The 16720-nt window shown below is 31.4% G+C and overlaps 1 protein-coding gene across 1 annotated transcript; it reads right to left on the bottom strand.

Annotated features, from left to right (window-relative positions):
* Positions 1-3264: 3264 nt before the first annotated feature.
* On the bottom strand, positions 3265-5054 carry LOC149549865 (putative UPF0481 protein At3g02645). Its single transcript, XM_089794975.1, has one exon. It carries the CDS (start codon positions 4960-4962, stop codon positions 3406-3408), a length of 1557 nt encoding a protein of 518 aa, XP_089651101.1. The 5' UTR covers positions 4963-5054; the 3' UTR covers positions 3265-3405.
* Between the last annotated feature and the right edge of the window lie 11666 nt (positions 5055-16720).

Here is a 16720-nt window from a genome sequence, read left to right as displayed (position 1 = left end):
ATAAAGGTTCATAAATCACCTTCTTCAAGTATTATTTAGATTTTGTATAAATGTGGAAGAATATTTTTCAAAAAATATAAAAAATTCTTCTAAACCATTTTTTAATTCATTCTCATGTCAAATAATTTATTTAGTGTCCAGTTGGCACCAGTTTAGAAATATGGGAATTGAAATTGTTATTATAGAATAGTAATTTTGGAATAGAAAACGGGGATATACATTTCTATTCTTGTTTGGCTCAGTCAGAACTTGATGGATAATTCATGGACCCAGAAATTTATGTTTTCTAAAATAAATAAAATTAAAATGAGAATATTTATTCCAATTCCACCTATTTAGGTAGAATTGCAAATGCTCATTTTTTAGTCAAAATTGGAATATGTATTCCTATTCGCAATTTCAATTTGGTGCACTCAAACGGAGAATTTGTAATTTTAAGAATTTACCTATGCCTATTCTACTCATATTCCCACTACCTATGACCCGTTTGGTTGCTAGAATAGGAATAGAAAATTTGGAATATGTTTTATATTTTTCATTTGGTTTGTCAATTGGAATACGGAATAGGAATACATATTCTTATTTTGCCTCTAAAATGAGCTTATACCAATTCTAAAAAATAGTTGTTATTGGAATAACCCTTCATATTCCCAATTTTGCATTCCTATTCTCCATTCCTATGTCTGGAATAAAATGGGCCCTTATTGAATATGAGAGATAACTAATATGGGATGTCTAAATTGTCAACAGATTTTCAATCCTCAACACAACCTTTCTAGCTCCATGAAACATGTATTAATCCTTAATAAAATAAAGTTAAGAATATGAAAGCACAAAAATCACCAAACATGAAACTCTATATTTTCATGGAAAACCTTGTTGAGGGAAAAATGACAGAGGAGATTATTCTTAAATATATGAGCTCTACCAAATGACTCAATGTCTAAATTGAGACATCACAAGTTGTTGGAGAAGAAAGATAAAATAGATTAAATCCACTTGTGATAAATGCCACCAACTCATCTAATTCATTTTCACTATAATTATGGATAACACATGAATATCCACACTATATGTCAACAAATTTCTTAGTAACTCAAACAATCATGGGGACAAATCCTCTTTCATATGTGAACTATGCATAAGTATGCACTTGCACAAAATCTTATCCAAGTACAAAAAATTTGCACTCTACACTTAAATTCATAATGGTTTATCCCTTATAAATACTAATTCATAGTTTATGAATTCTCTCAATGTCAACCAATCGAGATACCAAAATCAATTTGAAAAAACCTCAACACTAATCATTTTTATAGTGGGAATAAATGAGAATTGAACCACAACATGTCATATTAGGGGTCATTAATGTTATTATACACATTAAATTCCATATTGCATTAACCAAGACCAATAATAAAGTGTAAATACTTGAGATTGACAATACCTAGAGTAGAAACAATAATGAACTTTGAAATTGTCTTTAAAATAAAATATCTTGTCATCTAAATTGAATGAAGACAAGGATATTAATATATCATTTCTAAGAGTGCATCATCAAAGAATCTCATGCAGAGAAATATGAAACATGTTTTCCTCATAGAACCACTATCAACCATAGTAATATACAAATAAATGTCAAATCCATTGTATCTCATTTTGAACCACTAAATCTTGAAATACATATCTCCAAAGAGTAATAAAAGTGTGCCAAAATCTCATCATGTATGTTCAAGAGCATACTGAGTATGTGAAACAAAATACTAAAGATAAATTATAGAAAATAACTACAAATGAATCCTTAATCTACTATTTTGCCCCATTCTACAATACCATTGACTATTTAGTTCATTTATAAAAGTCACAAACTCTACTTATAAATATTCATAAATATAAAGTTGGAGAAATACTATCTCATAAATGGCCTATTTAACCAATCCATTGGTTTTTTCTAGGTTGAAATTTTTTATGAAAAAATAATCTTTAACATCGATTGTTGAAATGAGGATCATAGACCTAGATAAACATATCTATTAAGTTACCTAAATATCGAAACTAGATTATACCGATGATATAGTCTATTTAGATGGCTTTTGTCCATGGAAAATATGACCTTTGATACTTTCACAATTTTCTTTTACCTAAATGTCATACATTTAAGGAAACTAAGTGTTTAAAAGTATTCTTGGGATCATATGATTAAAGTATGGAGCTTCGTTAACACTAAGTCAGCCATGTAATTTGATTGCACAATAATGAGAAAAATACAAGTAGTCATAAAAATATTTGATCTATTGATAATGTTAAAGATAGTTGAATGCAAACATATTATGCAAGTTGATTCTAGTGCAAGTTGTGATAGATAGGTGCTTATGTAAGGATGTTAATGAATGCCAAATGTTTATTATTGATGTTTGAAACCAATTGATGTTGTAATTTTGTGAGAGGATTTGTGCAATCTGCCTAGGGTTTAATTATTTTAAATATATATTCTTAGATTGTCATGTGGTGTTCATATTAGTGAATACCAATGTCATTATGAACCTTGGAAGGTGGAAATTTAGATTATATAACTCTATAATGTCATTCAAGGCTTAGAATTATATGTACATGCTACATTTCAAGAAGTGCAAGCTATCGATGATTAAATAAAATATTTTTTTTTGATAGGGGGTAAAATATCATAGAGTGAGGGAATAGTTATACTTAAAGAGTGTACTAAAAAACTAAATTGTATGCAAGAATCATATGTAAACACCCATACAAAATAACTCAAAATAAGGAGATGAAAAATACAATTATTGCTTTCTTCTATGTTAGATTCTATGAGCTATAGAATATTAGAACACTTACAAAAGTCCTTTAATATTACATGAGAAATGAAAATCATAAAATAGCTCGATATAAATATTCAACTACTTTAACATATAAACAATAACAATAACAAAGATTGATTAAATGTTTGTGAATAAAAATATGTCTCATAATGATTTAAATAAAATTTATTTTATTTAAACTCATTTTAATTTACATATTTAATTATTAATATCTAATTTCATAAAATATTCTTAAAGTTTTGTTTTTAATTTGATTCAGATTCTACATAAATTATTGACACATGATTTCTAAAAACTTGCAATGCCTCATACAAAGCTAGGTCACTTTATATCCACCTATCTGCTAAGTTACATACTTCAACTTCATGATTCTAAAGGACATGTTACACATTCAATGTTATGTGACCATCTAGTAGAAGACGCTATATACAATGCAACTTATATGCACATTTACTCAACTTTTATTCAATCAAAATACAAAAGACTTCCACTATTTAACATTGACTACAGATGCAGATACATATAAGTTACCTCGGCCAGTGGTCTAGTGGAGTAGAAGACAAAATGTCTATTTGACTTGGCATGATTCAAAGAGGCAAAATTCTTGGACACCTGTTAGCCCTAAAAGAACAAGTCCTCCCATGAGGGATAGAAACAACCATGGCTTCGAACAATGAGCCATGATAAATTGAGCCCACAGAACTTTCCACCACTTTTTGCGATAAGCATTTATGGATTGAGCAACTTCATCAATAGGATCGTACCTGGGCATTTCTGTGGATGTTATCATAGAATTCCAAAGCTGTGCAATCTCATCGTCACTCCCAAGCTTGCTGGTGATGATTTCCTCTCGTCTCAAAATACCCACATCCCCACTAGTGTTAATCAAATCGTTCATTAGAATGGCGTATCTTGTAATGGGTTTCTCTTCATCTTGAGAGCAGATCTCCAGAGCAACCAGGTTTCTGAGTATAACTTCTGATCTCTTATCTACTTTGAACTTTGGTAAATACAGTATGGAATCACTTTTTTCAAACTTAATGTGACTAATTCCTAATTTATCACCCTCTAATTTCTTGAATCTAACTCCCATTCTTTTTAGCTCCTCTACAGTTGGAACATGTTTCCCTATCTCCTTCTCAGAAGGGGATATGTAGACCCTAATACAGTGCCAAATGAAAAACATAACAAAGACTGGGAACAGAAATAATAGGACTATGGCATATAATAGTGTAAATAGCCACTTCACACATTTTTCAGGGGATAGAAGCATGTAAATAATTTCTTTAGTAACCATTTTCAAAAATGCTGTGATGGTCATCCAATGTTTACCTGGCCGTTTATTGGGGGAGGGGGTCTCTGACTTGTCAGTAATGTAGTCATGAAGCAACTGCAAGATATGCGAATCTTCTTTGTAAATCCGATCCCGTCCTTTTGCCACTTCGATGGGTGATAAATTTTTTAGTGCAGACTCAACCCAGACATAATCTTTTGACGCTGGCTCAGAACAGTCATAACCATTTGATGGCACAATATGATGTTTGATTTCCTTCAATACCCAGAATGGTAGCTGATTTTCCATCTTGAGCATATCTTTCACAATTTCTATCAAAAGAGGATGATGCCGTTTCCTGCTAAGAGTACTATCAATGGAGCCCTTCACGCTTTGCTCTTGATCTTCATCTTTCCCAAATCTATGGAGGACTTCTAGAACAAAACAAGCATCCCTCACTATCATCCACGCACACGCTTCACTGCTAAGTTCAAAGTTATTAGCATACCTCTCCTTTATTTGATCTTGCATCTCTTTCACCTTGAACTTTTCCATCACTGACTTTAAGCCACCTTCTATGCTGATTTTACGGTCCATCTTTCTTGCTACTTCTGACTTGAGACGTTCCATGTCATTTTTCCTTGGATCTCTTATTTCGAAATGGTAAGGACCCAAGGAGATGACTTGAGGAAGATAGAACACCTTTGTCTTTTCACTCATGAGAGACTTTGGAACGGTATGAATAAGACCATCATGGGATTCATCTGATCTCTCTTCCTTTTGTAATTCTGATTCAACTTCAACAACCCAATTGTGCTCAGTAAACTTCTCAGACTTTGTTATTTCTTCCATATTTTCCACCTCCAACACTTTACCCAGACATAAATTCTTCTAAGATTGTCTTCTCTGCCGAGACTCTTAATAATGAGCGCTTCCTTGCTTTTGGCTTTCCTTGTTCGTGCAAGATGCTCATGGGCCCGCTGGATCACATATGATCTGTTCCTGGTACGGATGCTTTTAAAAAGAAAACAAACTAAAGCTGCAAACTTTCCTGTCCAATAATGTTGGACGGGACGGTGTCCATGCACTCCGGGTTCAATGGAACGAACCTACACCTAACATGTTTCGGAATTTGCATCCAGTGTAGTTGTTGGTATCTCACATCAATACAGCAATGTATCTATTTAATTTTTAGTAAAGTAATGAAATAATTATATAATGAGAGGCAGTCAAATTATTATCCGATTTATAGTATGTCCTCGCGTTCAAGCTTTTTTGGCCTTTTCATTTTAGAAAGGGAGTTAAAAGTTTCTAGTTCTGCTTATTGTTCACATAAAATGATATCACTTGATAAAAACAAATTAACATAATTGCTTTTGTTTTATTTTATCCTTTTTGGCATTTTTACATCATTGTGATGTGAAATTAAATATGAGGATTAATTTAGTAAAGCATTCATAAAAATCTATTGTGATATGTGAAAATGACTTTTTGTAGGGATGCATATAAAGCTTTTTTTTTTTGGGGTAGAGAATAGTCGCATCCAATATAAGGTTCGTGTTAAGTATCTGAAGTCTAACAGTTGCTTGGGTCTTTCCCTCCAATTTATTGTGTCTCTTAAGCGGATCATTTGTGATCTATAAATGTTGATAGCATCTATTGTAAACTCATTATTTTCAATCAATATAATTCCTCTGCTCTCAGTGTAGACATAGCCATGATTTGTGGCGAACCACGATAAACATGTGTTTATGTGTCTTGTTGTCCTGTATTTTCATGTGCACTTTCAAATTTTCTTTTCAATTGGTATCAAAGCCTGTGATTGATTTTGGTGACTAAATTTTGCAGTCATGGAGGAATCAAGAGTGCAAAAATTCTCAGGGAAGAATTACATTCTATGGAAAGTACAAATGTGTTCATTATTAATCAAGCAAGATCTCGCAGTGGCAATCAGAGAACATGGAAAAAATCCATCTTCTATGATAGATGAGAATTGGAATACAATTGATGAAAAGATGATGGCAATTTGTTTTCTTTTCCTATCTCAAAATGTCTTGTTCAATATAAATAATGAAAAGACCAAAGGTAGTATCGGACAAGCTTCAAAGCATGTACAAAATGACATCTTCCACAAACACAATTTTCATCATGAAGAAGCTTTACAAGCTGACGATGAAGGAGGAGACAATGATGTTGAGTCACATAAATGAGTTAAATGCTCTTCTATGTCATGCAAACTCCATTAGTATGCGTCAAGATGATGAAAACATTGTCGTGATCTTGGTATGCTCCCTACAAGACAATTAGGATGGTGTAATCAGGTCAATCAACACTTCCATTACCAAAATGAAAAAATTGGTCTATGACGAAGTTGTAGCTACTTCGCTTAGTGAAGACATGAGAAGAAGCAATAAAGATTCTTCATTCGGTGATACTGTAGAACAATTTAGTGAGCATGGAAAATAAAGGAAGAACTCATCATAGAGGAAGAAGTAATTAAAATCGTAGATCTCAATTAGCTAGAAGATCACACTCCTGGGGTAGACAAAATGATTGTTGGTTTTGTGGAAAGGTTGGTCACATTAAGGATTGTTGAAAATATAAAAGGGCTCAAGAAAAGGTTTTGGACAGTGGAGCAAATACCATTCATGATAAGGATGATGGTATTTTGGTTCTTGCAACAAGTGACACAACCTCAAGTTCATGGGTAATTGATTCCAGGGCTTCTTTTCACATGTCTTCTTGCATTGAAGCCTTCAAAAATTACAAAGAAGGTAAGTTTGGGAATGTCTATCTGGGTGACAACAAAGCTTGTGAAATTGTAGGAAAGGATGATATTATACTATCAGTAGAAGGAGGTGCTAAATTATTGCTTAAGGATGTTAGGCATGTTCCCAAATTAAAAAGGAATACGATTTTCGTAAGTTAGTTATATAGCCAAGGCTTTCTTACACTTCTCATGAACACATGGAAAATTACCAAGGGTTCCATGGTTATTGGCAAAGTAGATAAAGTTGAAATCCTATATGTTGTAGAAACTAATGATGAGGTGGGAGCTACTATGAATGTTGTGGGCATCGGTGCTACACTTTGGCATGAAAGATTAGGCCACATGAGGACAAATGGGCTAGAGGTCATGCTTAATCAAGAACAATTTTTGGGTCTCCAATCAATAGATTTAGAAATTTGTGAACGTTGCCTTCATGGGAAACAAAAATGTGTCATCTTTTTGAAGAATGGCCATGACAAGAAGACAACACCATTGGAGTTAACCTAGTGCACTCAGATGTCTTTGGTGGACTATAGAGGTAGCCTCTCATGGAGGAGAAAGTTATTTTGTTTCCTTTCTTGATAATTGTAGGAGAAAGGTTTCAATTTATATGACCTATAGGAAATCTAAAGTTTTCTCAAAATTTAAAGTTTTTGAAGCTCTTGTTGAAAATCAGAGTGGGCACAAAATCAAATATTTAAAAATAGATAATGGAGGTGAATTATATTCATTGGAGTCTCATAAATTTTGTGTAGATCATGGCATTCAACAAATGAAAGTTGTGCCATTCACCCCTCAATGAAAGTGAGCAGCATAAAGGCTCAATCAAACCATTCTTGAGAAATCTCGGTGCATGATTTCTAATTCCAAATTAGGCAAAGAATTCTGGGAAGAAGCTTGTAATACAATATTTTTTTTGGTTAATCTAAGCCTTTCATCTTGTTTGTACTTTGGAATTTCAAAATAGGAATGGCTCAGAAGAAGGATTTCTTACTCACATCTTCAAGTTTGTGGGTGTCAAGCAGTTGTTTATGTTCCTAAAGAAAAAAGAAGCAAGCTGGATTCAAAACCACAATAATGTATCTTCATGGGCTATGGTGAAGATGAGTTTGGATTTTGATTAGGGGATCCTATTACAAATAAAATTGTGCAGAGTAGAGACATGGTCTTTAATGAGATAAAATTTCTAGTTGTTCAATCAACATTACAGGAAGTACCTACCGCAAAATTTATTCCTATTTCTCTATTGATAAGAATAGTTCTTCACTAAATCCATAGTCCCAACCTATTCTTTCTACTCCTACCTCTATTTTAGCTCCATTTCTGGCTATGTCATTAGACAATATGAACAGTGACTCATTCCAAAATCTCATAGAGCCTTTAAGTTATGCTCAAGATTGCTCTCTAAACATGGATAATGTAATGCCTACCCCTAGTTTACTTTTCATGCTAAATTGTCGAATTCTTTTAGGCCAAATTTTTATGGTTATGTGTTATGATTTAGTGGTACTAGGTTACTTGATTTTATTAATACTATTTCATACTTAGATTATATATTTGATGAGCTACTTGATACTTGGTTACTTCATGTTTTCATGGTTATTCTTTTGATGATGATGCTTTATATATTTCATATAGTGATTCAGTTGTTTTCACAATTACAAGTTATATGGATGAATTATATGTCGTTTTATAGTTACTTACCACATACTTGCATGTGTATGGTGTACATGTATGTTTTACTTTATGTTTGACATTTTTGATTTGGTTGATGGAGGAAGTTGTAGTCACATGCTATTTGGGACCTACATAATGTACCACTCCCTGTCATTATATATATGTTTGACTTTTATGCAGATTGCAAGTATAGATATGATAGAATCATTGGAAAATCATGTGCTTCTAAGACTATAAAAAAAGAAGTATTACTTCATGTATAAGATACTAAGATATAAAGACTATCTACTATTACCCAATTTAGGGGATTCACTATTAAAGAAATTTCTTTGAAAACACAAGAAATTTTATAACATAAATATTGTCATGTGTGTGTGTGTGTGTGTGTGTGTGTATGTGTGTGTGTGTGTGTACATGTTTGACTTTTATGCAAATTGAAGGTATAGATATGATAGAATCATTGGAAAATCATGTGCTTCTAAGATTATAAAAACCAAAAATATTACTTCATGTATAATATATTAAGATATAAAGACTATCTACTATTACCCAATTTAGGGGATTCACTGTTAAAGACATTTCTTTGAAAGCACAAGAAAAATTTAAAAATAAATATAAAAATAAGAAAAAATTTAAGCTATTTTAATAGTGGCATTTTAAAATATCCTTTTCTATAGAACATAGCTAATTGGCTTGATCAAGGGTATGTGCAAGATCATGGTCAACCAAACTATACTCTCAAGTGGCAATAAAAAATTAGAAAATCAAGGTAATGTCAACTTGACATGCAATTTTCTACTTGTTATTAACTTTATATCAAACAGTTGAGAGAAAAGAATCTCTAGAAAATTGAATCTAATTTCTAAAATACTAGGACTTATCTCAAAAAAATGAAAATTGATTAGTCAAAATTTTGAACTTTAATGCAATATTACAAAAAATTTAGAACAAAAATAAGAATTAAAGGTATGTTTGACCACCTTAATCAAAATCAAATGATAATATTTTTTAATAACATTCTAGATTTAAGTAGTAGACTCATGCTTGGATGTACACATATTTTTAGGTATTTTTATGTTAAATAATTAATTAATAATTAATTTTTGACTTTAGTATTTTTGGAATAAAAAACTCTCGTGTCTGACCAACTTAACTGATTCAAAACTCTATAAAATTAAAATTTTCATTTTTTTCATTATAGTAGAAGAAACATAAAATGTGATGCATCTTTTGGATTTAAAAAATGTTGTACCATTTGAAAGTTATAGTTATTTTTCAAGTAGTGTGTCAGCCAGCACTTTATATGTAACTCTATTAGAAAATAAGTAATAATTACTTATTAAACTCATAATTTGACAAACCTTTCATTTATGGAAAGATAAGAACATTCTTAAGAAACCCTTTTCATTTCATCAAATTTTGGTGAAAAAAAAGTTGCCAGCTACATGTTTCAAGTAAAAATCACATAAAAATAGGCCAGAAGGACATTTTTAGGATGTTTTTAAAGTTGACCATATAGGTTTGGTATCAAAAGATATAGTAGACCTTATAAAGATATTAATTGTTTTCATTTAGTATCAGGGTGGGTGGGAAAAAAGTTGAAATAGGTTTTGAAATGGTTTGACATATTTTAGAACTACAGATTTTCCAGATTGCCACTTTTTGGCACATCATGATCCTGCACATACCCTCAAATGTCTAAAAATAACACTAACCAAATACTGGGTTGATATTTTAGTAGAGATAAACCAGGACATAAGAAAAATTGTTACATAGTTAGACATATTAGAAAGGTTTTTTTTGATAGAGGAAAGAGATATTAACTATATATTGAATGTCATAAGACTTCCTTACAAATTTTTTATATTTTAAAAATGATTGTTATTCATTGTTAATTCACTAGGTCTATTCTATCATTTTTTTAGTGTAGAAGTTTAAAATGAAATTCTAGCAAAAAAAGTAAAATAATATTCAATAGTCCATTTATTGTGACACATTTCATACATTATCAATGTACTTTATCTTTGCTAAAATATTTTGCATAATGTGTATAGGTGTGTAATCTATATAGTAAAATAGAATATATTATACTTTCAACAAATATAGGCATAGATACTTATTTGAAATACAATATATTGACATGTTTTATTAAATATGAATATTTTGGCCACACAACTAATGTTTAAATTATGTTAATAATGTAGGTTGCATTTTCTGTATTTTTTTCAACTAGCAATTTGAAACACTTAAGCTACACAATAAATAATTTCTAAAGCATTACAAATGACCATGTTGACTTCAAACTTCAACAAATTTTATATATTTCATCATTTTTGCACCCTTCTAACAATTCTTTTTACTTTTTCTTGTACAAGGCAAGGAGTCCAACTTGATAGGGCTCTTGCTTTCTCATGATCTTATGTAATTACACTAGTATTAATGACTTCAACTATTAAAATTTAGGATTTAAGAATAAAATGTAATTTTAAAGAAGAGCTCTATGGGAGCAAGAGTTCCTATCTATTGTGATAAGTAAAAAAGGATTTTTTTTTTGAATAAATGATTTGTGGAGAGTACCTAAAACTTTTAAGAAATAAAAATGAATCAAATTTCTATAATGAGAGAATATATGCAATTTCAACATTACTTAATTTGTAAGAAGATATTTTAATGGAACCCCGCTTTAAAATTTAAGAAAGTATTATGAAAGTCATTTTGTGCCTTGTATTTCTTATTCCCATGTGTCAATACCTAAACAACTTTGAGTTTCTTTAGTTGAACATAAATAATACTATAATAGAAATAAAAATGTAAATATTATTTCAAATAAAAATATTTAATAGGAAAAATTATATTCATGCGATCTAATGTTTGCAAATTTTAATTAAAATAACCATAATTATAATTTACTAAAAGATTAAGATATACATCAAAGAAAAATAATTATATCAATGTTATTTATTATTAGACTTAATTCATTTCATAATCATTATTTATAATTTTTTTTAAAAGGTATTCTATTAGAATGTTGAAAAGACAAATATGTCATCATTTCTCTAGACCTTGTTAAAAAAATAGATTCACAAAGTTCAAAAGGAAAGTACAAAACTTTGTGTAATGACCTCATACAATAGTTCCACCAAACACCAATACCACCTACTTTGTCAAAATTTTAAAATTTACGATACAATCCCAACATTTTGCAAATGATAAGTAATGTTCATAAAGATTTCAAATACTAGGGCTGACAGATTTGAGTCAAGGTGTCCAAATAATTTTAATGAGAGATGGTTGGAGCTTTCCACAAGCTTATAAAAATTTCAATTTTAGAAATTTTAAGGTGAAAAAATAATATAACCGCAACAAAGTTAAGATCAAGATTAGCTAATGAGTTAATTGACATGGAAAAGTGGGCACACAACAATTTTCTACACATTGTTCAAACCTCCATTAAAATATTCACCTTAGTGATGTAGACTGATACAACAGAGAGAAAATCACACCATCCTCTCATTTCTAGTTATTGTCTGGAATGAATAGAAAATTCTAGAGCTTCTAGCTAATATTGGGACTTTTAAAACTAATTTAACCCCTAGCAAAATTAGATTCATCGAATCATAAATTAGAAATCATTATTTAAAAATAAAACATTTTGAAACTTTAGATTGTAAGATTTGTCATTCTAAAAATTAAATGAATAGAGAACTAATGAAAACATTAGTTTTGTGCCTATAAATAGGCAAGGACTAATAACATCAAAGAGATGTAATCTTAGTTATGTTCTAATTCAAGAAGTGTGAGGTAACTATAATCAAACATTTTGAAATGTATTATTTACTAAAATTTAGTAAGAAATTTTGACTTTAAGTCATTAAGTAATCTAAAAAATTGAATTTAATTCCTAGAAAAATATAAATAGCATAAGAAAATAATAAAAGAATTATAATTCCCTAAATAATATTAAACTATAAATTACTAAGTTGTTAGAAAAATCATTCCAATATCAATCATAAATACAATAATAAGATAAACATAATTAATCTTATATAACTACATGCAATAATTATGCTGAAGGTGTTCCCTATATGGAATGCTTGACATAATTTCTCGGATCAATGGTGTATGGTTATCCTTAGGCATGGAAGACTTTGGATTTCATTTTGTTTGTTGATTTCAGATATTTGAGGTTTTGTTGAGATCAATGGTTCATAGCTTATAAAACCAAAGAAAGTCATTCATATGTTTTTGGCCATTGATGTATTCTCGTCATTATTCATGCACAATTGTTAGTATATTTGTAAAAAAACTAGTTGTTCCCTCATAACCGATGGTTTGACCAATTATGAAAGTTCAAATTGATGTTGAAATATTCTTGTGCCTTTTCTGTTTGCCATTGTAGGCAACATAAATGATGTTGTTTCATTCCTCAAATGATAGACTTAGAGTTTGGATTGACACACCATGAAATAATCAGGTTTTCAAGTTCACGATTCCCTAAACATACCTTACAAAGCTACTTCAACATGGAATTCACCTTCCTATTGCTCAATACTCAATAATTTATTTGAGGTATCGAAAGTATATACGATGAAAAGCTTAAATAGAATACTCAAGAACCAAGCTATATGGTGCGTGGGAGTTACACATGAATCACAACGCACTTCTATCATACATTTGTATTTGTGGGTATCAAAGTGAAGCCTACAAATTACAAAAAATGCAAAACAATTGTGTCTTCGTTCCCATGAAATATGAGCAATCATGATATGATACTTGTCAAAGAATACTTTTTATAGCACGCAGAGTCAAATTAAGAACTGGCATTATCAAATCGCAAATGGACAATATCACTATCTTTATGATTGGACAATTATTGACTGCTAAGAGTTCTAACATTGTTCAAGAATATCCATAGAAAATGATTGGAGGAGGATGTAGTCCCAGTAAAAATGAATACAAAGAACACTGGATAATTTCAATGCTAATATCAATATCAAACATATGCTATTACAAGCAGAAGTGTGTTGACATTAAGGTCAAAGTTTGTTTATTAGTGACTCACACTTAGTTAATTGGTTAAGCTTCTACTGAGCTCTATAGTTGCTGTCGAGCTTATCTTTCACTTTGCAATGTTAATGAAGTGCTACAGTTACTATCGAGCCAAGTAGTATATAAATAGTTGCTTCTAAAATGTATAATTACTACTAAGTTATATAGTTATTACTGAGTTCTACGGTTGCTATAGAATTCCAGAATCTTTATTCAGTGTATGTTGAGCAGTATCTACTAAGTTGATTAGTGCCAATGCTAACCAAGCTTCACAATATTAACTAAGTTGCATAGTGTCAACCATGCTCTCTAGTTTCTATTGAGCTTGTAGTGCTAGTGATGTGAATCTATTGTTGATTGAGCCTTTAAGTGTTAATCAAGTGATTTAGTTTATACAAAGCCTGCAGTGTTAGTGTTGACCAAGCCATGGAATGTCAACCAAGTGATTCAATTTATATGTTGAGTTTTGCAGTGTTCACTAAGTCACACAGTGCTGATTGATTTCAAGCTACTTTGAAGTGATTAGTATGGACCGAGATTCTACATCTATCGAGTGCATGACAATGCCAAGTGTTGACAATGGTTGTCGAGTATCATAACATCACTGAGTTTTTCTTCAGAACCCGAGTGTCAACAGTTGGGCTGAATTTGTGATTTATATGGAAACTTGTATTGTAGCCGACTCTAATGAGTTGTGAAATTTGGATTGCTATATATGTAATGAATTATATCATATCCAAATGTGATTGTATGAAGCAAAAATGAAGAGTAGAAGTGCGAATTGATAAAGGCTACAAGCAATATAAGGGATAACAAAGATTTATCTATCACAATAAGGTGATCTTTACACTACAAGGAATCTCAACTAGCAAATCAAAGTTATAGATCAAAGATTGACCATTGGTTCATCCTAATAGGTGTATCAGTTGAATCCTTTAATAGGGTAGACTTAAGGGTCTTTGAAAAATCTCTTTATTGAGTGTATACTTCATTGTATGTTTTGTAAATCTTTTCACACAATGGACCTAGTAGTCATTATTGCTCCTAATAGGGCAGATCATTAGAAATGATCAATTGTAAGTCTTAACAGGTCAAATTTATACTACAATACTAAAGCTTGTGGGTCTCATTCCCACCCCAGTTTTACTTTCTATTTTGAAGGTTTCTGGGTCACCAAATCTTGTGTCAAAGTGTTGTGAATGTTTTAGTGCTTTCATTCTTTGTGTATGTGCAGGATCATGGTGTGCCAAAAAGTGGCGATGTGAAAAACATGTAGTTTTGAAATGCCTAAAAGTGTTTCAAAATGTTCTTTGACTTTTTTTCCCACCCATCCTAGTACCAAACAAAAAATGTAATACCTTTCCTAATTGGGTATCCGATTTGAGAATGAGTATGCGATTTGAGAATGAGTATCCGATTTGAGAATGGGTATCCAATTTGAGAACATATATCCAATTTGAGAATGGGTATCCGATTTGGGAACAAGTATCCAATTTATGTTTCTAAATTATGGCACCAAATTCAAATGTTAAGGGAGTGTGGACCAATTTTTAAGCTGTATCAAGTCCTACTATAATATAGTTATAGCATAATTGCCGGGGGGGGGGCGAACAATTATTATATATAGTTACTAAAATTTATCATATAGTATTAAATAATAATAATAATTTCTTATATATAATTATTTTACATATAATAATAATAATAATATTTTGATTGGTAAGAGGCCGAAGCCATGATTAATTATCATGTGTTATGATTAAGTTATTATTATTTTTTAAGCACTTGGGTAGATTTGAACCCAAGACCTCTCAGATAAGAGGCTCACAATTTACCATTTTGTTGTAGGTTCTTGCCTATTTTATATATAATTATTTTATTTATACTTACTACTTATTATATATAATTATATAATTATATATCATTTATATATTATTATATATTATATATATTACTAACCTAAGTTAATAAACTATATGATGATGTATGTTCCTATGGGCCCCCCTAAGGACATACACGTGTTCCAATGAGTCCAAATGGGTCATGGGATACCCTAATTATATATCATATATATTGTTATTATATATTATATATATTAGTAACCTAAGTTAACAAACTATATGATGATATATGTTCCTACGGGTCTTACAACAGACATACATGTGTTCCAAAGAGTCCAAATGGGTCATGGGATACCCTATGACCCATTTTGACCCATTATATGACAACATATCTTCTTAAGGGTCAAAGGATGCCTAGGGACATATATCTTGTGTTTTAATTTGTAGAAAGGGGATATGGAGTATCCTATGAACCCTTCTGACCTAATACATGATAACATATGTTCCTAGGGGTCCTAGGACCCTTGTAGACATATATGTTGTGTTCCAATGGGTCAAAAGGGTTCATAGAGTATCTTATGACCCTTTCAAGGCATTACATGACAACATATGTTCCTAGGATTCATGTAGACATATATGTTGTGTTCCAATGGGTTGAAAGGGTTCATAGAGTATCCTATGACCCTTTCAAGCCATTACATGACAACATACATTCCTAGGGGTCATAGGACCCCTGGGAACATATGTTGTCATCTAATGGGCTGAAAGGGGTCATAAGGTATCTAATGACGCATTTTGACCCATTAGAACACAATATGTATGCCTCTAGGGTCTCAGGACCCCTAGGAACATATGTTATCATGTAATGGATCAAAATTTGACCCATTGGAGCACAACACACATTATGATAAGGGTCCTAGGACCCCTAGCAACATATGTTCTTGTGTAATGTGTCAAAGGGGTCATAGAATACCCTATGACCCGTATGTTGTCATGTAATGGGCTAAAAGGGGTCATAGGGTATCTAATGATGCCTTTTGACCCATTGGAACACAATATGTATGGCCCTAGGGTCTCAAGACCCCTAGGAACATATGTTATCATGTAATGGGTCAAAATTTGACCCATTGGAGTACAACACACATTATGATAAGGGTCCTAGGACCCCTAGCAACATATGTTCTTGTGTAATGTGTCAAAAGGGGTCATAGAATACCCTATGACCCCTTTCTACCCATCAGAATATAAGAAGTATGTCCCTAGGGGTCATAGG

Source organism: Cupressus sempervirens, chromosome 7 (assembly GCF_028749045.1).
Source record: "Cupressus sempervirens isolate cs-2001-9-10 chromosome 7, ASM2874904v1, whole genome shotgun sequence".
In the NCBI taxonomy this organism is placed as follows: domain Eukaryota; kingdom Viridiplantae; phylum Streptophyta; class Pinopsida; order Cupressales; family Cupressaceae; genus Cupressus; species Cupressus sempervirens.
This window is presented reverse-complemented; position numbering and strand designations above follow the sequence as displayed.

Bases quoted from the DNA above. Each gene is read 5' to 3' on its own strand.
- LOC149549865 (XM_089794975.1), bottom strand. From the start codon at position 4,962: ATGGAAGAAATAACAAAGTCTGAGAAGTTTACTGAGCACAATTGGGTT.